Source organism: Ochotona curzoniae, unplaced genomic scaffold, assembly GCF_017591425.1.
Source record: "Ochotona curzoniae isolate NIBS_2020 unplaced genomic scaffold, NIBS_Ocur_1.0 scaffold_4683, whole genome shotgun sequence".
NCBI classification, from domain to species: domain Eukaryota; kingdom Metazoa; phylum Chordata; class Mammalia; order Lagomorpha; family Ochotonidae; genus Ochotona; species Ochotona curzoniae.
In genome coordinates this window covers 2874509-2900063 of record NW_024467121.1, presented here as the reverse complement: position 1 = coordinate 2900063, position 25555 = coordinate 2874509, and the positions used below count along the sequence as shown (strand labels likewise).

At 41.9% G+C, this 25555-nt stretch overlaps 1 protein-coding gene across 1 annotated transcript in view; it reads left to right on the top strand.

Moving 5' to 3' along the window:
- Window positions 1-25555, top strand: part of CUBN (cubilin) — a 228532-nt gene that overhangs the window by 83302 nt on the left and 119675 nt on the right. The window contains exon 33 of the mRNA XM_040968271.1: window positions 18013-18194. Within this exon, the coding sequence (XP_040824205.1) occupies window positions 18013-18194 (182 nt within the window). The remainder of the gene's footprint in view (window positions 1-18012; window positions 18195-25555) is intronic.

Below are 25555 nucleotides of genomic sequence, written 5' to 3'. Positions count from 1 at the left end.
ACCTTTCATCAAAGAGTAACAGCAACATTACCTGAAACTTGTCAAATACAAAATTCTGAAACCTCACTGCGACCTACTAACTCACAAACTCTGAAGGGAAACCCAATTATCTGTGTCTTAACTGGTCTCCATGGTGATTAAAGATTGGGACCTCAGTGTCCTAGAGTGACCTAGCCCTGAAAAGTGAAGTTCTTGTAGGCGTTTTAGAAGCAGTGCTCAGCCAGTGTGTTGTATATCAATGAGTTAGGCAGAGAAGTAGAGTTGTCATGTTACACCTGAGATCAAGCACAGGTGGTCAAATCTTGGGGTGTACAAAATGAGTATGCATGAGTATGTGTTACTCATATACTCACTGTATAAATATCAGAGCTGTATGTAACTGGACTATAACAGATGCTCTATTTATCATAATGTACCTCTACATGGACAATTGGGGCAAACCATCATAAATACAAAGTATGTAAGTGGAAAAAACATTTTTTTTTTTACATTTAACCCACTGATCATAATAGCTGAGCATTATAGGTGTTTAGAATACTTACGTTAGCTTATATTTAGCAAAATTATCTAATACAAAGCATATTTTATATAATAGGATGTTTAATGTGAAGTTGAAACTGTGGTTCCTACTGATTAACACTTTCCAACTATTATGAAGTAAAACTGTAATAAATTAAGCTAGCATAAATTAGGGACCATCTATTTATGCTTGTTTAAGGCCATAAACTGGGGACTGGGTGTATCTCTTAAAATGTAAATGTGGAGTTTGCCATTTAAAAAAAAATTACTCAGTAGAAATCCCAAACCTCCTTGTAGGGTGAAGCATAGATTTTGAATCTCCAAAGTAAATGATCTATAATCATTATAAGTTATGGATCTTCCTCTTCCTCAAGTGTTTTGTTTTAACTTTAGAATGGTTAAGTTATTGAACCATTAAATGAAAGGGTATAGTTGAACAGTTGATTCATCACTGCAGTGCAATCTATTTCTGGTATTCTGTGACAAAGAAACATCATGATTCTAAGTAAACTAGCTACAGTGTAAAGACATAGAAAGAAAAGGAGACTCCTGAAAAATGATCAGAATGCCAAGGGTTAGGGTTGTGCTTCAAGGCAGTGGTTCTCAGACATTCATGTGCGTGTGAGTCACTGGGGATCTTGCTCAACAGAAGATGTTGATTCCGGAGGTCTGGAGTAGGGCCCACTCATCTGCATTTCTAACCAGTTTGCAGGCAATGCCTATGACATTGCAGAGAAAGATAGCAATGAATGGAAAGCTTGGAGGTGGGAAATAGTAGGCCCACAATATTCCCAAGGGTCTGGTGAATCCTCCTGAGGTGCTAAAGGGGCTCATTGTCCTAACAGCTGGTCTTAAATGGTGGCAGGATGGAATCCCTGGGATAGAGAGAGCTTTATTGCATTTAGAGTCCCACCAAGGGGAACACTTTCCCAGGAGTCAGAAGGTAAAGATTGGGAAATCCTAACCAGGAGGCTCTGGTTGGGGCTCTGGGAGTGCTGCTTAACCCTTAATGCATGTAGGAATGTTTGTGTTTGAAGTACACAAAGGCTGGCTGCTAACTTCCAGGGATGGGATTAAACTGTTAGCAGTGGGGCCTTGACTATTGCCCATTTTTAAACTCTAAGTATTTGAGTTTTTCCTCAGGATAAGAAGTGTCCTAAGTAGTGATTTCACTGATCTTATCTCCTCAGGCACTCATTCCTCTAGCCCTCCAGGCTGTTTGAGCCATCCTAGCCCAAAGCCATCCAAGGAGCCCGACTGAGTGGCCACACTTGGATGACTGCAGGGTTGGTTCTTCCAACCAACATGCTGAGTCCTCTGAGGAAAGCTCTGAGTTCTTATTAGGAAACATCTTTTTTTCTACCAGCTCTGGTTGGACTCAGTCTTCCTTGAGAAGCATAAAAGACACCCTCTGTCCATTCTCTTTTCCTGTTTATTATTTCAAAACTTTCCACCAGTTACTAAAAAAACTGCTAAGCTTAGAGCCAGGATTATGCAACAAAATATGGCCAGGGCCAAAACTGAACATTTTTAAAAATGCTTTTGAGTTTGTGCTCCTAACTGTATGTATGTATGTAGGTTATAGTTGGGAAGAATCTTTCGGAAAGGAGCTTTCAATGACTTAGATCTTTGCAAAATTAGAATATCACATTCTGTACTCAGTGTCACAGGTACTGAAGTTACACTCTGCGTCTGAATTATGCTTTCAACTTCAGATAATCTGAAAAGAGAAATCAACAAAGAGGAAAAATTCTTCAAGGGGAGGGGACCCTCATTTTTTTTCAATCTGTTGTTGCTAAACTGAAGATGATCTGTAATTCATCTGTTTGTTCCTTATATAGATACTACGGAACTTTTTTACACTGCATTGTGCTGGAGCTGGGAGCATAGAGTGACAGAGATTAGCTACCATAACCCTCCTCTCACAGGAGGAGAAACAGACACCCAGCATAAGTACACAGATACTTAGACATCCGACAGATGCCGTGAGTGGATACACAGGAGAGCTGGCCTGGTGTGGGTAGGTGATCATTCTCCCATGAGAATGGCACCTATGAGCTAAAATCTAAACAAGCAGGAGTTCATGGGCAAGGAGGAGAAAGCTGAGGGTAGCAGGTAGAAATGGCCTGTAGTGGGAGGTGGCAGGGGAAGTTAGAGGGCCTAGAGAAGTTCAGAGCAGCTGGTGCTGAGTCCCCTTTGGCAGGGACTCACACAGCCATGGTGCCAAACCCTCTCTCCCAATGCAGATCTGTCATCGTTCAGAGATGACTCTCAAGTAGAATGTGAAGGAACCTAGGCAACGTGGCACATTGTGAGACTTAAAATACAAAACACATACAACAAACTACTCAGTTTTCAGGTGCCATAGTAATTTTTTAAATGTTTGTTTGTTTTGGGGCCTGCAGCATGTCAGTATAAAACAATTCAGGATGGTGACCTGTGCACAGCCGCTGTAGATGCCTGCTTGGAACCAGGCCGAGGACTCAGGACCTCCCTGGGTGATGCTCACCCCATTGGCATTAAAAGCCAATCACATGTTGGGCCCTCACTTCCCTCCCACACTTTTCCAAACTGTGCAATCAGAATCTCCTTCTTCCTCACCACCCCCCTTTAAAAAAATGTTCTGCCTCCAACATTTAAGATCTCCAGCAGGCAACACCATTTCCTGTGCATTGCTGCTGAAAAAGCATCCCCACACACTCTCCTCACTTCACTAACGAATAAATAAACCCAGATACAGAATGGGCTTTGTCGCCTGCACAAATCTCCCTATTTGCTCTGAGAAAGGAGATTCACAAAGGGGCTTTCTCTGTGGGTTCAATTTGAAAGTGGCTCTGTAGACGTGAGATGAGGCCACATTGCCTGGCCATTATACAGCCCCTCAAAGAAGAGTCCCGCCCTGGAAAGAAAGAAATGGCCACAGCCGCCCTGCCTTGCTAATAGGTTCACAGGACCAGGCATTGTCCAGGAGCTGCCTTGGGGCCTCCGTCTGGGTTGTTGCAGGGAATAGAGAACTTTGGGAGAGCTGTGTGAATAGCGGCCTCCCAGCCAGCTGCGCACGCCCCTCCCCACATCTCCTCCCTGCTCCCAGAGACCTGCTTTCCCTTGGCAATGGAATCCAGTGTACACACAAGGTCAAGGAGCTTTGTGAGCAATAGACTGACATTTGCAAAAGGGAGTGAGGCCTTCAGCTGGGAGCCAGCGGGGGAGGGTTAAGTGATCAGGAGGTGATGTCACCCAGGGACTCCACAAAGGAACGTGTGGCCTTTTCTTCGGGGAGATAGATGACATCAGCCTCTCAAATGAGCGCTGTTCCTTAGAATTGGATTTTTTTTTTTTTGACAAGAGTTTTCAGGTCTTTAGAGTTTTCAGAGATTGGTGTGGGGAGAGCATTTGTAAAATCATTCTAAAATCTCCCATGAATCAGTCTGAAAAGAAACCAGCAGCTCTGGGCCACCCTGTGGGCCTGAAGTGCTACACCAGAAGGCTATTTTTTTTTAAGACTTTATGTATTTATTTGAAAGGCAAAGTGACAGAGGGAAATGGAAACAGAGAAGGGAGAGATCTTCCATCGGTTACTTCACTCCCCATATGCTGGCAAAAGCTGGAGCCAGACCAGGCTGAAGCCAGGAGCCATGAACTCCATCTGGTTCTGCCATGTGATGGCAGCAGCCCAAGTGCCTAATCTTTCCTGAGCTGCTTCCCTGGGCACATTAGCAGGAGCTGGCTCAAAAGCTGTGTAACCAAATTAATTAGCAGTGCAATATGGGATGTTGGCAGCCCAACCAGTGGTTTAATGTGGTGGATCATAATGTCAATCCCATAAGAGCTTCTTAAACATATTTTCAGGGCCAGGCACAATAACGTAGTGGTTAGAGTCCGCTCCTTGAATGTGCCAGGATCCCATATGGGCGCCGGTTCTAATCCCGGCAGCCCCGCTTCCCATCCAACTCCCTGCTTGTGGCCTGGGAAAGCAGTCAAGGACAGCCCAAAGCTTTGGGACCCTGCAAGAGACTCCGGGCTCCTGGCTTTGGATTGGCTTAGCTCCAGCCGTTGCGGCCACTTAGGGAGTGAATCATTGAATGGAAGATCTTCCTCTCTGTCTTTCCTCCTCTCTCCATATCCGCCTTTCCAATAAAAATAAATAGATCTTAAAAAAAAAAAACATATTTTCAGAACCCTGTCAGGAGGCCTCTGCACAGCCAGCCTTCATCCTAGACCTCTTTCTGTGAAATGGTTTTTGGTCATCTGTCATCTGTGTTTATTATTGCTCTTTGTAAGAAACTTCTTTTTGCTGTAATTTTTACTCTTTTTTATAACTTGGAATATGTGTGATGAAGTTTGTGGAAATTCACCCTTCAAGGACAAAATATTTTGTATCTTATAATCTTGTTAACCTAATTGTCTTTTATAAGAATGCAAAGCAATCCCACACAGAGAGTGAGGTTGAGTTTACTGAACTCTGAGAAATGCTGTGCAGCGCAGACAGCTTGCAGCTGTGAATTGTGTTAAGGAATTGCACGTAACCTTTGAATTCAGGCACTTATTGAGAAGTTTTTCATCCATCCTGTTTGGAACAAAGGAGGATTGGTTTGGATGGACTATCGAAACAAAATGCCATAGGCTGGGTAGCATAAATAACAGAAGTTTATTCTCTGGCATTCAGGAGGCTAAAAGTTCAAGATATGGACAGGGTTGTTGTCCCCTGATGTTTCTCTCCATGCCTCCCAGACAGCCTCCTTCTCCCTGTGTCCTCACAGGTCTTTTCTCCAAATACAATTACTTCCTAGGGCCTGGGGGTTATGATGGCCACGTGTGACTCTTTTCAAGGACACACTTCAGGCCATAAGGAGGGGAGGAAGACAGCATTCCTAGAGTTCATGGAGTTAGTCCTCTGGTAAAAGAGACAAACCAAGCCCAGACAGCTGTCCCTAAGGCCTGATGCAATGGGATCCCAGATAAGAATATTGAGGTTTGAGAGTTTGAAAGATCCTCCAGGCAGCTTTGATATATGGTCTGAGCTTTAAAGAATAGTGTAAAATTCATCAAAGGGCAAATATCTGCTGGAGGTAAGGGTTTCTAAGTGGAAGTAGGAGAGCCTGAGTATGTTTCAGCTTCTCCACCACTTCTGAAAGCTACAGTCCCATGTATGGGAGCATCACTCCCCTGCGCACCCCACCACCACCAGGAGCTGAAAACAGCTTGGAGGAAAGAGAAAAAATGCTATTTCAAAAAAAATGTGTAAATGTACATATATGATCAAATTGTATGCAGGGATGTGTGTATAGTACATAACAGATATATAGGACATTAATATCAATACTAAAAAATTTTTCTGGTAGAAAATTTGGAAATAAATTACCTAAAACTGCTCCTTAGAGGGCTGATAACAAGCAAAAATCTGAGAAATGCTGAGTGAAAAGAAATGATAGAAGTTGAGGCAGGATAGTTGGTAACAGATGATGCCATGGTTTAGATTTTATTTTGCCCTTGATGAAAGACCACCCACCGGTAAATGTAGAAACAAGAAATTTAGTGGTGTTGATGGATGCATGTGTTAGGATTGTGACTCTGACAAGTAGAAGGATACACAAAAAAGGAAAGGAGATAGATTAGGTGGCCAGTTAGAAGACTACTATACTAGAACAAGAAGAAATATAATTAGTAGAGGGGAAAGCAAAGTTTTCAGGAGATGTTTAGAAGGCAGGTTAGGCAGAGTTGATGGGAAGGAAGTGGGTGAATCTCTGAACGAAAGGTCAGGGTTGATTCCATGTTTCTAATTGTTGGTGCAATGACCCACAGATAGGGAATCCTGGAAAGACCATGGCAAGAAGGAAATAAGGAGCCCTGTTTGGATCTTAATTATGGATGACTGTAAAATGTTCAGGGAGAATTTCTTGAGACAGTTTCCTTGTGTGGCATGAAAATTAGATGAGGATTTGGGGCACAGAAAGAGATTTTGGAATTAATCATGCAAGTGAATTTGGAGTTAAGAACATGACAGGATTTATGTCCAAATCTATGCAAGATATTTAAAGGATTATAAAATAAATGTTATTTTAAGAAACAGAATTGTAGCAAATTAGCAGAAGTTCCAAACAGTGAGGTTTCAGTAGTATGGCTGGTGAGTCATTGAGGAAAATCTTCATGGACTCAGACTCTAGAACCTTCTTGAACAAGAACTGGCAGACAATGCCTGGGTCAACAAGAGCAAAGAAAAAGGTATAATCAATCATATCCTAATGCTGACAGCAAGATGTAAGGCTGCCAAGTCTAGTGGAGTTAGAATCTACAGAACTCTGAAAGTAAACCATCAAGTGTGAGCTTAATGTAATAATGAATAGGGAACCATTGTTATTTTAGGATAGGAGCAGGAAATGACAGAACTGATGATAGCTGAAGAAATCATGGATTACAGGCTAACAGTGACCCGAGAAGACCATTCTGAGTCAGGCAGATTTGCCAGTTGAGATGGATGAAAACCCAGGGAGAATACCACCTCTAACTAGCCTCCAACAAAGACATTAAAGGACTAAGTGACCAATACTGTAATAAAAATGACACACAAAGTATTATACCAATCACCATACTCTTTCATAGTAATTTCTTCAAAGTTCATAATGTTGAAATGTAGGATCATTATTAGCCAGGTTTTCATGCTTAAAAATTATTATAGTAGTCTTCTTATTGTTGAAGAATCATTTTCTAGTCTGTCCTGATTTTTACTTTTGCACAGTACAAAAATTCACTAAAAAACTAAAAGTGTAAAGTATTCTGTGAATCTGATTTTTATGAATTGTGGTCAACAAAAAGATGCCAGGGTGTGCTCATTGAGTTGGGCTGTGAATCATCCCATCTGGTCTCAAAAACTGCTTTAACAGTGTTGGGTCCTGGCAAGCTGTGTTAGAGAGAATGTTCCAGAGAGAAATGGTAAAGCATTGTCCATACACCTCTGAAGCAACCTTCTTTGTGATCAAGGATGATTCAGCTACATTCACTAAGTTTGTATGCAACCTCTTGGTTTGGTTAGAAACTTTAACAAAATAGAAACTTTTAAAACCACTGATTCCTTTTCAGTTAAAAGTTATTTCCCTAAAAACTAGGCTTTTTCTTACATTTATGCAGTCATATCCTGTGCCATCTATGGTGGGTATTTTTGCCTATTTGACATGTTTTGGTTTCTCGACTTCATGATCTATTAGAAAATATTCCAATGTGTAGAAACTGGAAACAAACATTGTTTTAATGTAGAACCAAAGCTCATATTTCTGCATTAGAATGTTGTTTCTAATTTTTGCTTATGACAAATTTTACATATCTTTTTACAAAGAATTCCTTAATGGACAAGCCTTTTTCTTTTTTAAAGAAAGAATTTATCAATAACTCCTCTTTGTTTAAGTAGAACAATAATTTAAAAAGAAACCCCAATGGTTCTTTTTGGCTTGGCTTCAGAGTTATTCCAGCAAGGCCCTGGCAGTAAGAGGTAACATTAAACATATTCAGACCTTCCAGAATGAATGGAAAAGCTAAACCCTGACATTTTCTGCTTCCTTGACAACAACAGTAAATACACAGACACAGATTTGACCTTCACTAGTGTTGTCTCTCCAACTTACAACAGTAAGAGCATTTTAGAAGCCTTACATCCCAATTCCCATGTTGCTACTGTTTGAAAAAGTTGAGTTCTCATTCCATTGCCAATCCTGAAACAGTTATAAAAAGAAAAATAAAACTCCTCCAATAGCCATGACCTTCCCAAATTATATATTGCACAATCTAATAACAGTCCTTGAGATTTCAGCCAAAAGGACTTTCTTGAATCTTCTGTTTGTGTTCTTATTTCCTAGCAACATTTCTGACAGAAGTTGTATATACTTTCCAGGGGATTCCATGCTTTTTCTTGGTACAACATGGGAAAAAAAAAAAGCCAAAACCGTATACTTGTGTATGTGTGTGTGTTCAGTTTCAAATATTGTAGTAGTCAAAACTAAGTAAGCCAGCACAGAACAAATGTAAGGTTCAATAGAATGTTCATGTTTGTCCTCAGACAGTTCTGTTTGTGTTTATTTACTTAAGTATCCTGATATTTGTCTCAAATATTAACATATGTAAGCAGTTGCTTTATGTGAATGCCACTGTGTACTCACAGAAACTAACACCAGTCCTCATTGTCTCACAAGACTAAGAAAGGACCCTTGATGTGAGAAGGGAACTGCATGGCAGAAGAGCTGGTAGAGAATGATGCTTCGTCTGTGAGTCATGACATTGAGATACTTTTCTTCCCTGATGTTTTTTCTCCAAGTTATGCAGACTACTCTCGGACTAAATGATACAGGTTTTCACACTTAAATGCAAACTTATGTTAAGACATTGAATATGATAAAGATCATTTATATTGCCCATAAAAACTGAGTGAAAATATGATTAGTATTGATTATTGCATTCATTTAATTTCTTTTCATTTATTTTTGCTGTTGTTTGCATTTTCTTTTTTTTAAAGATTTATTTTTATTATTTTTTCATTGGAAAGGCGGATATACAGAGAGGAGAGACAGAGAGGAAGATCTTCCGTCCGATGATTCACTCCCCAAGTGAGCGCAACGGGCCGATACTATGCCGATCCGAAGCCAGGAGCCCCTTCTGGGTCTCCCACGTGGGTGCAGGTTCCCAAAGCTTTGGGCCGTCCTCGACTGCTTTCCCAGGCCACAGGCAGGGAGCTGGAAGGGAAGCGGGGCTGCCGGGATTAGAACCGGCGCCCGTATGGGATCCCGGGCGTGCAAGGCGAGGACCTTTAACCACTTGCGCCACCGCGCCGGGCCCTGTTGTTTGCATTTTCAAAAATGATGCTCAACATGCACCGTGCTTTAAAATGTTATCTAATTCTTCTTTCCAGTAATTCTGTTCAATAAGCAACATCATCCCCATATTATGGATGAGGAAACTGACACAGGAACCTTAGAGAAGTTGAATAACTCACCCAAATTCACAAGTCCAGTTAGGGCTACAATTAAGACACAAACCACGTATATGACGTTGAACTCCAAAGTGTGTGTGGTGTGGGGAGGCAGATGTTATAGGTTCATTTTATTTATTTTTTTATTGGAAAAGCAGATATGCAGACAGAAGGCGTGGCAGAGAGAAGGATCTTCCATATGCTGGTTCATTCCCCAAAGTGGCCACAACAGCCAGAGCTGAGCTGGTTTGAAGCCAGGAACCATGGGCTTCTTCCAGATCTCCCATGCAGGTTCAGGGTTCCAAGACTTTGGGCCATCCTCTACTGCTTTTAGAGGCCACAAGCAGGGAGTCAGATGGGAAATGGAGCATCCAGAACACGAATTGGTGCCCAAATGAGTTCCTGGTGGATGCAAAGCAAAGATTTAGTCACTAAGTTATTGCACCAGCCCCAAAGTATGTATTTTAAAGAGCTGCACTCTGCCTAAAATGAAGTAATTTTTCCCTACAGTTTTCCATTACAAAGAACATTCCATGTTCTTTAAAGAAATGTGGGCAAGCTTTCCCAAGTCATTAGTGTTCTGGTTCCAACAGTTCCAAACTAAATTTAAAAAAGTCAATTCTTTCTTCAGGTTCATGTAGCAGCAAAATTTGAGAGGGGCAAGCGGGGATGGAGTACATTGCTTGACAAACTTCAGAATAGCTGATTTTTGTCCATTTTTGTCAAAATGATGTTTTTTCTCACTTGTGAGGTGTTCATTTGGAATTACTGCACATGGCAGGTAGTATTACCAATCTAGGAGAAACCAGAGATGATCTGGTCTGTTGCCAAGGTTTAGGTCCACAAATTAACTTAAAAGGAAAAGGAATCAAGTGAAGGGTAAAAGAATAGCAACCCCCAAAACAGACTGGCTTAATTCATGGCTCAATGATTGCATGAGAATTTGGTTAATTTGATCTTTTCTCCTCCTTCTCAGCTAGAGACCTACCCTGGCTGCCTGCCTGCAGCCTTTGCCCTGCACCCTAACTACTGCAATCAGGGAGAACAATACAATGGCCACATCTGATGGTTTAGACAGAGCTGGGTGGGTCAGAGGGCACTGCCATCGGTGTGGTCCTGCCCATGTTTGTGCATTTGCTGGAGTGGAATGACCTCCCTGGGGAAGAAAGGTTAGGTTGGCAGCAGAGGGAGGCGAAGAAGTTGGGAAGGAGAATGAAGAAGATCCCTGGGGGCTCACAGAGCTTGTGCATGGGAGAGGCTGCCTGCCCACAGCATGAAGTGGAAAGAGCACAGGTTTAGAAGAAATACTTAAAACAGAAAAGTGAGTGTTGTATCTGGAAATCATTCAATGACAACATGTTTCTTCTTTTCTGCCTGCAAGGGAGATTTCTTAAAGTATCCATGTGTACCCTTTGGCAGAAAAATATACTACAGTTTCTTTGGTTTCATTTCTTGTCTTTGGCAAATATTTTTACTATATTTTGTCCAGTAGTCTTCAGTAATTTCAAAACTACATGAAAATGAGAGATGGATTGATTTATCTTGAAGAATTTTAAGCAAAGAATTTCTACTAAGAAAATACTTTTAAAATGTGTTTTGAATGAGCAGATTGAAGGGAGATGGATGCAGTTAATCAAAATGAAAAGATGATGAAATTAATTTGGCTATACTTCTCTGGGTTAAAATAAATGTTTCATCATTTCATATACACAGGCTATTAAATTTTATATTGTGAGAAGACCTCTAAAAATTGCTTCCTTGAATTTATGCTACTTCAATGGTATTGTAAGATAAAACACTTCAATATATAGACCACAGCATCCCAGATAGTCAAATGACCATGCTAATCTTAATTGTGATATTTCGATGATGTAATGCTTAGTAATTAATTGTCACTTTTATGTCAATGGACATCCTTGATTTCTTAGCTTCTTTTATCTATTTCTCCAGTCACTAACTTATTGTTGAACATTTTGCCTGTCTCTACCATTGCAAATAGATAATTCTATTTCATTATTAATAACTGTATAGAAATCAGTACAAAATGAATTATCACAAAGTTGGGGCAGAGAGAACGCCCCTATGAAGTCAGTCTTTCTAAGCCTTTGCTTATTCCTCAATAGTAAAAAATCATTTTTAACAACTTAGTTCCTGTTGGTGCCTTTTTCCAGCTAAAGCAATACTTGACTCTAGTCTTCTCAATGGTGGATTTTTTTTTTCTGTTTTCTAACTGTATCCTTGACCAGCTACCTATTTAACCTTAAAATGGGAGGTATAAGTGACAATTAATTAATACAAAGTGGAGTAAGAAGAACTTACATATTTACATGTTTTTACATGTCACACTGAAGGTTGTTGCCATTTTGTGCCTGCATAAGAATTTGACCATTCTACTTATCAGGCAAATCATGGGAATGCATTAGCGTCTCAGGGCGTCTGTAAAATGCACCCTAAACCTAGTGGCCTAAATTGATGCTCTTTAATCTTGAAGGTGGAAGTGGTAAGTCAAGGTGTTGGTAGGGCCATCACTTTCAAAGCTTCTCCACAGGGAAGAATCTCTTTCAGCTTCTGTTCATTGCTGGAAAGCCTTGGTTTTCCTTGGCATACAGATTCGTCAGTCCAATCTCTGCATCAGTCTTCATTTGATCTCCTCCTGTGTTGGAGAAAACCTCCCTCATATAAGGACACCAGTTTGATTGGATGTGGGACCCAGCCAAGTACAGTGATGACCTCATCTGAACTTGAACGCATCTGCATATTGTATCAAAAAGGCTGGATTTGTGGGTTTCTGGTGGACATGAATTTGGGGGAGGAGAGGTATTCTCTGCAGCTCTGGATAGCTCAGTCCTTTTCAGGAATTACCATTTTTTGTCCTCTTCTTGTTTCTCTCTCTCTCTCTTTTTCCTTTCAAAAGATTTAATATCCTTTGACCTGCATATTACCTGATTTTCTGCTCTGGTTTCATCTCATGAATGGTTCCATTTGTGTTTCTATCCTTCCTGAGTATGTGCTGACTCACAAAATCTCACATAAAGTTACCCTGACAGTCCTGAAGACCATCAGAGCCTTATACATTGCAGGGGCTCCACCTGGGTCTTGCCTTCAGAAGAACCAATGACTTAGTTTTAGTTCCCTCTCCTCTTTCTGCCTTTCATTTCTCGGGACTGTGTCGATGCACACTTTGAAATTGTTGAAGGGTTAACAGGTGGCATCAAACCATGCCATCCAGACGCAGTGGTTCTTATTACAAGCCAGTCACCTTCAGATAAGTTGAACCATGTTGACAAGCTCACATTCTGCTTCATCTCCCTATATTCCCTGATTTGATAGGTTCTGTTAAAAAGTCTTTAATTACATATTGCATATCTCACAGAGGTAATCGAAAGTAAGGTCTGTGTATTCTGCAAAACAGTTCATCTTGTCTTGCGTTGGGCATTCCCCAAATTCTGAGCTCCTGGTTGCCAAATCACAAGGAGGCTTTTCTCGCTGGTGACATCACTCGGGAACCTCATTCTCTCTGTAGGCTGCCTTTTTAAAATTATGATGGCAAACTAAACTAACCAGTGAAACACATTTCAAGGTACTGGAGAGCAGAAACGATTTTTACTTTTGTCACAGAAGAACTTTCAAAGTATAAATCATTGCGTGTGAGCTGCATCCTTTATTGTGTCTAGAAAGTTGTCCTCTTTCATTGTGGCCTTTTGGCTTCTTCAGTATGAACCACTGATTCTTGGGCATCGCTCTCAGGGTGTTGTTGGCTAAGCTTTATGTTCTTTTGTTCCAGCCTTTGCGTGCTTTGGCCGTGTGATTTTCCATCTGGTCCGTCTCCTGATGCTATTGGTCTCCAGGGTGTATGGTTTTCAGGAAAAGGTCTATTTTAGAGAGATGGCATGTGTAATTTTTAAACTCTGCAGCTCTAACCTCATTTAAATTAAGAATAGAACATACATAGATGGTGATAAGTGTATTTATTGTACCGGAGCTTGATAACTCATAACTTCTTTTAGACAAAAACAAAAACAGTGTTAGCAACATTTTCTTGCAAAAAAAGAAAAAAAAAACTTTTAAATGGTCTTCACAAGTAATCAAAGTTAACAACAGCTTTCAACTCTGCCTTGTTATGAATTCGGTGGGTCAGTGTGCTTCCTGTTGATAAGGGAAGTTCTTTCTTTCAGCCGAGCCCTGGGAGTTCTGAGGAAAATAAGACCAAGTAGATTATCAGTCACCAGTGCAAAAGTTTTGTGGATTCACTATTTAAAACCAAAGAGCATATGATTTTCTCCAAGATACTATCTTATTACAGTTCAACTGATGTTAATATATTAGATATCGTCAGATTTGCCGCTGTATTTAACTTTCTCCAGGTTGCTATGGTGAACTTTTTTTTTCAGTTGCCAAACAGAACACTAACGAGAGCCATGTTCAGCGTTGCTTGTAGATCATGCCTTTGGGCTGATGTGCTCAAGAAAGCCTCATGGAGAGGACACAGAATCGGGGTAGGAGTGTGCTGGCCTCAGAATCCCTGTGTTCTCCCCTTCCCGGTTTTATCTGACATGGGCAAGGCCCCCATCTTTCTTGAGCCTAACTTGCTTATCTATAAAATGGGCCTGACATTTTTTCAATACCACAAATACACCCAACACCCCAACACCCACCACCCACCCCCACCACCCACCCCCCCCCCCACCCCCCACCCACCCCCCCCCACCACACCAACACCCCCACACCCCACAACCACCAAACCCCCCAACCCCCACCCCCACACCCAACCCCACCCCCCCACACAACCCCAAAACCCCCCCCCCCCCCCCCCCCCCCCCCCCCCCCCCCCCCCCCCCCCCCCCTCACCCCCCCCCCCCCCCCCCCCCCCCCCCCCCCCCCCCCCCCCCCCCCCCCAAACCACCCCCCCCACCCCCCACCCCCCCCCCCCCCCCCCACACCACCAAACCCCCCCCCAACCCCCCACCCCCCCCACCACCCACCACCCCCCCCCACAACCCCCCACACACCCCCACAAAAACACAAACAACACCCCACCACCCCCCCAACACCTCCCCACCACATCCCAAAACAAACCACCCATCCACCCAAAACACCACCCCCCCCCCCCCCCCACCCCCCCCCCCCCCCACCCCCCCCCCCCCCCCCCTCCCCAACCCTACCCCCCTACCCAACACACACCCCCCCCCACCCACCCCTCCCCCACCCTCCCCTACCACCCACCCCCACACCCCCCACCCCCCACCCCCACCCCCCTCCCGACATTGTGAAATAATTTCTCCACTGCAAATTAGGGGCAGATCTACTATCTGTTTTTCTGCAAAAAGTGTAATTCTCAAAACTCTTCATTCATCACACCATACTTCTCTCCTTGGCTAATATTTTTAACATTTAATCATTTTCTTCATGGAAGTTCCTAAGATACTCTTCTAAATCATTGTCATATGTCTTAGATTACAGGTGTCCAGTTACAAAAAAACCTCTCTATTGCTTTTATCGTTTATTATTCCTTAAACCAGAGAGGGAACATGATGATAAACAGGAGATTGGTAGTCCAAACATTACTGTCATTTCCTGAGAGCTGCTGGTTGATACAATGTCTTTCCTATCCAGCTTTGCCTATCCCTTCCTGTGACTCCAGGGTTACAAACTGAGATTCCCAAAATGATTGACAGTTTCATGGTGGTTTATTTATTTTTGCTTATAAATTGCCACTAATTAACATATGGAGGATAAAAGAAAATGGATTGATTTTACTTCAAATCAAAGCTTACTGAAATTACTCTTTGAAAACTGAAGGAAAAACAGTTTGAAACTTACAGAAGGGTATGTATAAATCAGAACCTTGTATGTCACCAGATGATATTCTTTTCCCCTCCTAGAGACATTAAATGTATTAGGTATCTGCATCATCGCTTATACTATGACATATGTCCAGTAAATACTTACCAGTTGAATGAATGGATAAATGGAACTGCAAAGTTGTCAGATTGAAAATTTAGAAAAGCTAGATGGACATACATTTCTTCTACATTATTAACTTTATTTTCTAGCACTTTAAATTTTGACCACAAACACCATTAGATTAATATGTTCTACTTTTAAAGATCTTTTTGTTTGTTTGAAAGAGCAAGACAGACAGACAGAGAGAGAGAGAGAGAGAGAGGGAGAGAGAGAGAGAGAGAGAGAAGTATCTGCCATCTGCTGTTTCACTCCTTAAAAGGCTACAGCATCCAGGATTGTGTCAGGCCAAATCCAAAAGCCTGGGACTCCATCTGGGTCTCCCACATGGGTTACAGCACCCAAGTACTTCACCATAACCAGCTGCCTTCATAGACATATTACTAGGAAAGCTGGATTGGAAGCAAAGTAGCCAGGACTCAGGACAGCACTTCCCGATATGGAATGCCAGCATCCCAAGTAGTGACTTAATCCAATGTGCCACAGTGCTGGTCCCTCTAATTTTCTTTTATATGAGCTTTTGAATTAAGTTTGTTACTTTTTGATCTGTTAAACCTCAGCAGGTAGTATGTGCATGAGGGAAAAAATTGATACAGGGAAAAGTTTTTCCCAACAAGGTATCAAAAGATACACACCCATGGGCGCCACTGATGAGAACAAAATGTGCCGTACTCGAAAATTATATATTTTAAGGATGTTTTAAATTTTAGGGGAGAAAGGCCACGGTGGGCCTTTGCAGTTGTACTGTAACTTTTGAAATCATTACAGAATGCCAAGACTCTCATATTGGCAGTTTGCAGTGGCTAGCTTCAGGGCATTGATATCCTGTTATTTGCAAAGGAATTCACAGGGAAACCTAAAACAATTGAGAAAAACAATGGAAAATTGTTATACAGAATTTTAGATGAGTCAGCTAGAATAAAAATAATTAAATTGGCTGCTGAAATAAAACTAAATGAAATGCAGAAGTTTGATATTTAAGTTTCTATTTCATTGTTCTCTTTTCTAATATGTGATTATAAAGTTATTTTCAAGATTTTTTTCCATTGGAGTATTTACTGTAAACAGCTGATATTAAGAATCATATGAACTGCAAATGTAGCTTGCAAGAAAATTGGATTAACAAGATGGCCTTGTTTGCCTAGGCTATTTTTTTTAACTTACCTGTGCTGTGAAAAGTGCCACTTCTACACACAGTTTGTAATAGACCGCTACGCTGTCCAACTTAAAGAAACGCCCCATTACAGGATATGCTGCAGATGGTACAGGTCCTGGAGTTGGACTGCTCTGCTGCACAGATGCTCAATGTGCTTATTTTGGCTTTAGAAGATATTTCCATGTTTTATAGTATGACAATTTTTTTTAAATCTTTTATGGCACTTTTTTAATAGCATTATAGCATTCACCATGGTCTGTAAACAGTGTGCAAATGGTGGCTGTTTCATAGAGTTTTCACCAGGAACAACAAAGAGATCTCATAAAGACGAAGGAGAGAGTGCCCTGTGTAGCAGGTTTTAAGTAAAAAAGATGAATGTTTCCAAAAGGAGGCACCTCGGATCAGCAAGAGATGGCTTCATTCCATCTAAGACTCTTTGGATTTCTCCTCAGAGCTTGTCAGTTAAACTGTGTGGAATTGCGGAACTTTTTTTTCTAACTCCATGTGTAGGAGAAACTTGCAGAGGGCAGATAATGCATAGGACCTCATATGTGATATCTCCTTTTAGAAGTCACAGTCTAAATTCTGTTCGTGTAAATATGCTCACTGACTCACAATGAAGTGAGGAGACACTGTTATTTTTTTAAAGCCTTGGTGAAGATGTAGTTCTATTCTCTAGGGAGCATGGGAGGAGTCTAACAACCATGTAAGAATATTTTGTAAAAATGGCAGAGGAGGTCCAGAAATGTTAACAAAGGGGGGAAAAGCGTCTCTGTTATCCATACTTGCTATTGTAAAACAATGAGCTAGCATGTTCTTTCTAATTTTTCTTTTAATAAGCATTCCTCAAAATTTACCCATTCTGTCTCTGTAATGAAGTCTCCATCTGAGTTGCTGCAGACCATTAGAGTCCTGGCGGAGGTGGAAATTATTCTTTTGGCACAACTCAGACACCTCCATTGATATCCTAGCTTTTTCCCCTTACAAACCAGGCGACTTTTGACAAGGCACCTGATCTCTTATGGAATTACCCGTTTACAAAGTGCAGATTTATGCATGTTAAAGTAGCAGACACCTGCAAAGCACACTGTGAGGGCTAGATGAAAGGTGAGATTGTTGTACCCCATATGCCATATGTCACAGCTTTTGGTTGTTTGCTGTAATTCTGCCTGAACTGCTTTCTGAAAAGATATGATAATATTAATAGTCAGAAGCATCAGTTGCTTTATTTTTTTCTGGGTGAGGCTTTTATGTAATAAGTTGTAGCCATGATTGTTTTTTGTTTTGTAACTGCATAATTATACCCTTATGATCATAACTTGATGATCTTTTTCCTAATTTAGGCCATATGTGAGTTGAGCTTTGAATGATTTGTGTTAGCTGCTGCCCACTGAGTTCTAACCATGCCCTGCTATTTTCACAGGTTGTGGTGGGGAGCTGTCTGGAGCCACAGGCTCCTTCAGCAGCCCTGGCTATCCTGGCAATTATCCAGCCAACAAAGAATGTATCTGGTACCTCTCCACCACCCCTGGGAGCAGCATTCAGCTTACCATCCATGATTTCGATGTGGAATTTCACCCGAGCTGCAACTATGATACCCTGGAGGTAGGCAATGGAATTACTTTTGCCATATTCCAAACCTGGACATAGAACTGGAAGCCATTCTGCCATGATTCCACATTGTTTTCTAAGGCCAGCAATGCTCTGTTATTAGACATCCTGATGATTATCAGTCCTGCATGAATAATGTTGGTAGACATAGAGGATTAATGCCTTTGTTTGAGTTTCCCTGCAAGCAGTACCTAAGGGCTGTGACTACAGGTAGTTTTATTTAGAGGTAATCCCAGGAAGCAGGGAAAGACTGAAAAGACTGGAGGAGCCTCTGCAAATGTGATGCACTGTAGAGCTAGTGGCAGAAGCACCTGGGGTTCAATCCTACTGGGACCCAGTGCGGATCATCTCTCAAAGACAGAGGCTACACTGTTGGAGCCCCTGCTCCAGTCTTTACTAATGAGGACTTTGGGATCTTTAACACTCCACACTTCTAGGAAGTCCCCTTAATAAAGACGTTTGGAGGGCATCAGGTAGCCCTCCCCACAGCAGGCTTTTGTCAAGCTTTAGGTAGTATGAGGAATCTCAAGATGAGAAGCTGTTCAACAATATTGCAAAGATGTGTTGTTTAGAATCTAAGTACAAACATTTCTTAGAATCAACTTTTTAAAAAAGATTTATTTATTTTCGTTACAAGTCAGATGTACAGAGGAGAGACAGAAAGAAAGATCTTCCATCTGATCCCCAGGTGACTGCAACAGCTGGTGCTGCGCTGATCCAAAGCCAGGAACCAGGAACTTCCTCCAGGTCTCCTACGTGGATGCAGGGTCCCAAGGCTTTGGGCTGTCTTTGACTGCTTTCCCAGGGCACAAGCAGGGAGCTGGATGGGAAGTGGAACTGCCGGGATTAGAACCGGCACCCATATGGAATCCCGGGCGTGTTCAAGGCGAGGACTTTAGCCACTAAGCCACCGCACGGGGCCCAGAATTAACTTTTAATGGGAAAAATTAAGCCATTGGGAATTTAATCCTTTATTGTTTCAAATACATGGGAAAAAATACTATCACTTCGGCTAATGGGACTGCTACAGCACATGGTAGCAAGTAGGACTAGCAGGACTTCAGTTCCATAAGGTTAGGTGTTTACATCCTCAGTCTTACTGAGCACTCAGGAAATAGTGCACTCTCAGTGTCTTGTGGAAAGTGTGAATCTAAGAATCCAACTATCTGATAGACAACCATAATAATACACTTTTTTTCGTGGCTCATATAGCAATTTTTACAGCCTTACACTCATTTGAATGTTAAAACACCCCACGAGGTACAAGGAGATTTTTGTCCCCATTTCTTTAAGTTGTCAAGACCAAAGCTCAGAAAAGCAAATGGATTTTTTCTCTCAAGACCACAGGGATGGAAAGCAGAAGAGCTAAGAACTAGACCTGCTTGCTGGACAACACTTCCTGCAAGCCAGCACAAACCTATAGATGTGTGCAGTATGTACGGGGCTGAGATGAGTTATGTGGACTTTATAGGAGACTTTAATACTTAAATAAGAATTCAATTACAGAACTACTTCTCTCTCTGAAGAGAAATGGCATTCTAAAGTCATCCGCTGAGTGAGAGAGTCCCTAGTAATGGTGCTTAGTACCTTTTAGCTCTCCAAAAGAGGCTGCTTCTACAACACTTGATGTTAGCCCAAAGGCTAGAAGCAGTTGGCTGATTCTACAACAAATGAAACCAGAGGCAGAATTGGGGAGTGCGTGGGTCAGCCTGCACCCCAGGTTTCATGGATGGATTGTTACACAGGCATGACCCCGTCTTAGGTGGGGGGGAGGAGGACTATGTTTTTAAGAGGAAAAAGCAAAGTACCTCCTGAAATTTATACTTGCAGTATGAAGCAAGACTGACATTCACATGTGGAATGTTCAAATGGTGTCTCTGGCCAGCAAGGATATTGCTCCGTTGCGTAAAACCCCTTAGCACTTAAAAAGGGCTGGCAGCAAAGCACAGTGTTCCAAACCCTTCATTTTCATATTCCAAAGTACATGTGATCGCTGCCCACTTGGCAAAATGTAAATGGGTTCATTGTGCTTTAGCTTTTGTTCCACCCGTTACGTGAGAAAGTACAGGCAAGGGTTGTTCCCCGCGCTCAGCCTTGGGGCCCAAAGGGCAAAATCAGGGACTCCAGGCCACACAAGCAACATTCAAGGAGGGCCCTTTGCCTGCACAACAGTGTTTGCAAGAAAACTGCAGTCTGCTTGGGTTTAGTTTCATGGGACAGACTGACATCACAGTGGCCCCTCATGTGTCACGAAGAGTAATTGGGTATTTTGAACTCTAAGTACTTTTGAAAGTTTTTGTTTATTTGTTTTGTTGTTTTGTTTTCACTGAAGAGTGAAATGAGCAATCCCCTGTCTTGCTCAAAAACCTTGTTTCACATCTCTGCAGAATTTTATCTCAAGTGGAAAATATCGATTTGGATTAATGATAATAAAGAGAAAGTTTCCACCTCTTATTCTGTAATTCCCTAGTGCTGTTAGCATAATAACAATTAACGGGTTTTACAATGTGATCCCTTTGTGTGATGCAGTCAAAGAGCACTGCTGACCTCCTTGGCCTACACCATCATCTGCACTGTCGGGCAGAGTGTATCCACAGATGTGATTGTCCCTCTGTTTTGGGTTTGAAATTTTATCAGGAGCCATTTTTCCTCTCAAAGCTCAGTGTCCAGAAAGTGGTCAGTGGCACGGAACACAGCCGCTTGGTTACTCATAACCCGGGAATGCTGACTTGATCGTAACAATAAATGGAGTTAACAGAGCAGAAAGAAATGTTCAAAACAGATTAAAACCAAAGGCTTTGAAATGTTCCCCATCCTGAGCATTTGCTAAAAACACATTTTTTAATCACTGATCATCAGACCAATTCCTTTCCCTCCAACATTTAGTCATATGCTGTAGCAGATGAACCACACCCTGAAATTCTTTCCATCTTTTTCCCCTTTTGAATATATGTTAGCCATAGATTTTTATTTGTGGAAGCCAAAAGTGCCAATGTATTATTTTGGTCATGGAAATATTGATTCTGCTTCACTCTGAGAAACCAGTGGACCAGCCTCCTGCAGAAGAGGAAACGTCCTCCCTGGTGCAGTAAACCAGGGCAACGGCTCAGGCTGGGCCATTAGTGCAGTCTGGACTCTGCTGTGGTTGTGAGTGCAGGCCAGTAAGAGGCAAGCAAAGAATGTCCAAAGTGGCAGTTTTTATTCTTCCGGAGGCTCCTGGGCACAGCCAACTCAAACCCATTATGTTTGTGATCTCAAGGGGATGCATGAGCAGGGAAAACAATATTTTGCCGACGTGCAAGTTTTCTTTGTTAAACCTTAACGCGTGTGCTCAATCTTCTCTCCAAATATGTGCTCTTGATTGGGCTGGGCTGATTAGAAGCACATGCTGTGAGTCTGTTGCTCTGGGGACTGCACCCTGGGTGATGGGGGCAGGAGGGAGATCTTGGAAAATTGTAAAGGACACTCTAAACAAGAAGCAGTGTTGTGTTTCCCATTTGCATATGTGTACATGGAGGGGGCCACACAGGGTTCTTCCTGAAATCCTGCTTTTGATGAGATTTACGGGGCAACACAAACATCAGCTTCTCCTAATGAAAATAAGCCTGGAGCAGTTCGCCTGCTTCATTCCTTTGCAATTGCAGTCTTCATACTCAGCCTTCTGGGGAACAGCAGCTTCATTCATTTGGGTATTTCCCGCATGGCTGGGGGAATGAATCAGACAAAGAAGTCATTAAAGATTCAGATCACATCCCTACCCCTCATCCCCCAAGCACACACACAAAAGCAGGCTTCCTGTTCTCACTCTCTCTCCCGGGAATACACTGCAGTGATTTCCCCATCACCCAGCCCATGGGCCTGAGGGTGGGCAGAGGTCAGCAGGCAGATGGCAGAGGTGAGAGATCATCAAGCCTATGCAGGCTCACGTATGCCAGCTTATCTATGACACAGTGGAGGTGGGAACGAGCAGTTGAGAGTTGTCAGATGCACTTTACCTGAATGTTGTCCACAACCGTGGAATTTATTCTGCACACTCAGGCTTGAGAAGATATGAAAGGGAGGGTGGTCAGTATCTTCTGTCAGATTAATATTTTTTAAGATTTTTAAAAATAGATTTTTTAATTTGAATGTCAAAGTTACAGTGAAAGGGGTAAAGACAGAGGATAGAGAAAAAGAAAGATCTTCCATTCACTGGTTCACTTCCCAAAAGTCCTCAACAGCCAGCGGTGAACTGATCCAAAGCCAGGTGGTAGGAACTTCCTTAAAGTTTCCCATGTGAGTGCAAGATCCCAAGGATTTGGGCCAACCTGTGGTGCTTTCCAAAACCAATAGCAGGGAAATGGATTGGAAATGGAATAACTGGGATTCAAACTGAGGCCCATATGGAGTGCTCGCTTTGTGGGAGGAGGGTTAACCTGATATTCCACTGCACCAATCCCAGTATCTTCTGCTTGATTCTTTTTTTTTTTCTTTTTTAAAATTATTATTATTTTATGATACAGTTCCATAAGCCTGGAATTTCCCTTAACCACTTCCTGAGTTTCCTCCCTCTTCACTGAGTTCCCTTACATTATTAGTATAGCATAGTTTTTTGCAAACAGTCACATGTCCATCAATGAGGGCATGGACAATGGCAGAGTCCAGCATCCTATTGTCAAGATATAGTAAATAGTATCACTGGGAGTTCATCTTTAGTATGGCAGTAGAGATGCATACTGCATTGTATCCTCACATCTGAATGTGATAGTCTCCATTATACAGTTACTATACATCCCCTTAAGTGAAAAACCACAAAACAAAATAAACAACAGGAAAAAAAAAAGAAATTAACAACACCATGAAGTTGAATAACATGCTACTGAATGACTAATGTGTTGCTGAAGAAATGAAAAAGAAAATCAAGAACCTTCTTGAAGAAAATGATGCTACTGTATGATCTATGAGTCATTGAAGAATTTGATGAGGAAGAAAGTGTTTTAAAGAGATGAAACTACGTAAAAATAAAAATCTATGAGATATAGTTTCCCCTGATCTTTGTTGGTGAGATGTATCTCCTGTAGGCAACAAATAGATGGGTTTTGTTTTTTTAATCCAGACTACTAATCTATGATATTTGATTGATGAGTTTAAGCTGTTTACATTCATGGGTTGTTCATTCGTTTAGTCTTCTGTTATTTTACTGGGATGTTCTTCACGGTTGCCTTTGGTTTTGGTGGGTACTATTCCTCTTCTCTGTCAAGAGAACATTTTTAAGTATCATTTGTAGGGCAGGTTTGAAAGAGGCATATTCTTTTAACTTTTCTTTCTTGTGAAAGAATTTTATTTCATTTTCAAAGACAAAGAAAAGCTTTGCTGGATACATTATCTTGGGCTGACAATTTTTTTTTTTGCTTTAGGAATCTAGACTATGTTGCTCCATTCTCTTCTTGCCTATAAAGTTTCCTATGAGAGGTTTCCTGTGAGTTTAATTGGCATTCCTTTATATGTCAATTGATTTTTTTCACGTGCACATTTAACGATCTTTTCCTTATGTTCAATTGAAAAGAGGTTAAGTATCATGTGCTATGGTGAAGGTCTCTTTTGGTCAACTCTGTTGAGAGTTCTGTGCCCCTCTGGATGTTGTTTCCCAATTCTCTCTCCAGATTAGAGAAAATTTCCCTTATTATTTCATTGAATACACCTTTAATCCCAGTTTCTCTTTCTGTACCTTCTGGGACTCCCATATCTTTGGCCTCTTAATAGTGTCTTTCAATTCTTGAATACTTTTTATAGCTTGACGCAGCTCTGCTTCCAGCCTTTCATTTGTGCCCCCTTGGTGACAGGAAATATCTTCTAATTCTGAGATTCTTTCTTTCACCTCCTTTATTCTATTTTGGAGACGCTCCACTGTACTTTTAGTTTGCTCCACTGTATTCTTCATTTCTGATATATCACCTTTCATTTGATTCATTTCCTGTGTGACATATTCCTTAAATTCTTTGAACATCTGCTTTACGTGCTTCTCATTGTTGATTAGATGCTTTATAACAAGTGTTTTGAATTTTATATACCCCATATTCTTGATGTCTTCCTCAGTTAACTCTAAGGTTGGCAAAGGCTTTTGCTCCTTTACAGGGGATTCTACAGTAGTATTCATTGTGCCTTTGACTCTTCTTTTGCTTTTGGTCATTGTACTTCTGGTTATCATATTCTTCTTCTTGGGGCAGGTTTCTAAGCTGTGTCACCCACAGATCTACAGTTCAATATTACTTATTGCAGTTAGTACATGTCTCTTTGTTTGCAGTCACTTGTGCCACTCTCTCCAGCGAGTTCCAGGTCTGGGTTCTAATATAGGCTTCCACTATGGTCTCTGTCGCCCCAGCTCCTGGCTTACCAGTCTCCACCTCCTGTGATACTGTAATGAGGCTGCACCATTGTCTGCACAACCTTTCTCACACTTCCAATTGGAGCAGATCCCAGGATTAGGGAGACATCAGGTGTCCTATATAGCTAGGTGGTTGGTAGTATTCTTGCAGGAACCTGTTGGACATTAGGTCTGAGGGCCACACAGACCTATTTTGACCTGTATGATGCTATAGTCAGTATTATTTTCCTGTGGGTCCAGTGCAGTGCACTGAGCTCAGTGCATTCTCTCCAAGCTCATTGCATGTACAGCTCACTGTTGTCCCTGCAGTCTTAAATCCTTTGCCACACTGTACAGAATGGTGCCTGCTGTGCCACTGCTAGAGTTCTTGGTCTACTGGCCATCAGGTCTGAGGGCTACCGGGACCTATCTTGGGTGGAACCTGTAGGATACCACATTGTTGCAGTTCACTGAGCCAGAAATGAATTCTCTCCTAGCTCAGTGTATGCTCAGTCCCTTCTCTTAGCCTTTGCCTCCTTAAACAAAATGGCACGCGATTCGGCTCTAGGGGGTAAACTGGGCTATGAAAGTCATCCTGTTCCCACACTGCCCATCTGAGACCTGCTACTCTGTCTCTGCTCCTGGTCAAATCAAACAGACCAACAGGATGAGCAGTTCTTTGTCTGGGTTCACCCCCTGAGCTCCCAGTGAACACCCCTTCCCACTTTGTTGTTGGTGGAGTTCCAGCTACTGATGCAGTTCATATCGCTGCTCGTTGAATGCCACTGGGGTGTCAGTCACTGTAATACCACACTGTTGTGTTCGATTCTCCCTGATTCTTATCATCCCCTCAACATTCCTGCTTACCCCAACACACAGGTAAATACACACACGTACATACACGTGCACACACACACACACACACACACACACACACACACACACACACACACACATTGGATAGTATGGCCTGGAGGAGATTTAGAAGCCCATCTGTGAGGTGCCCTGGATG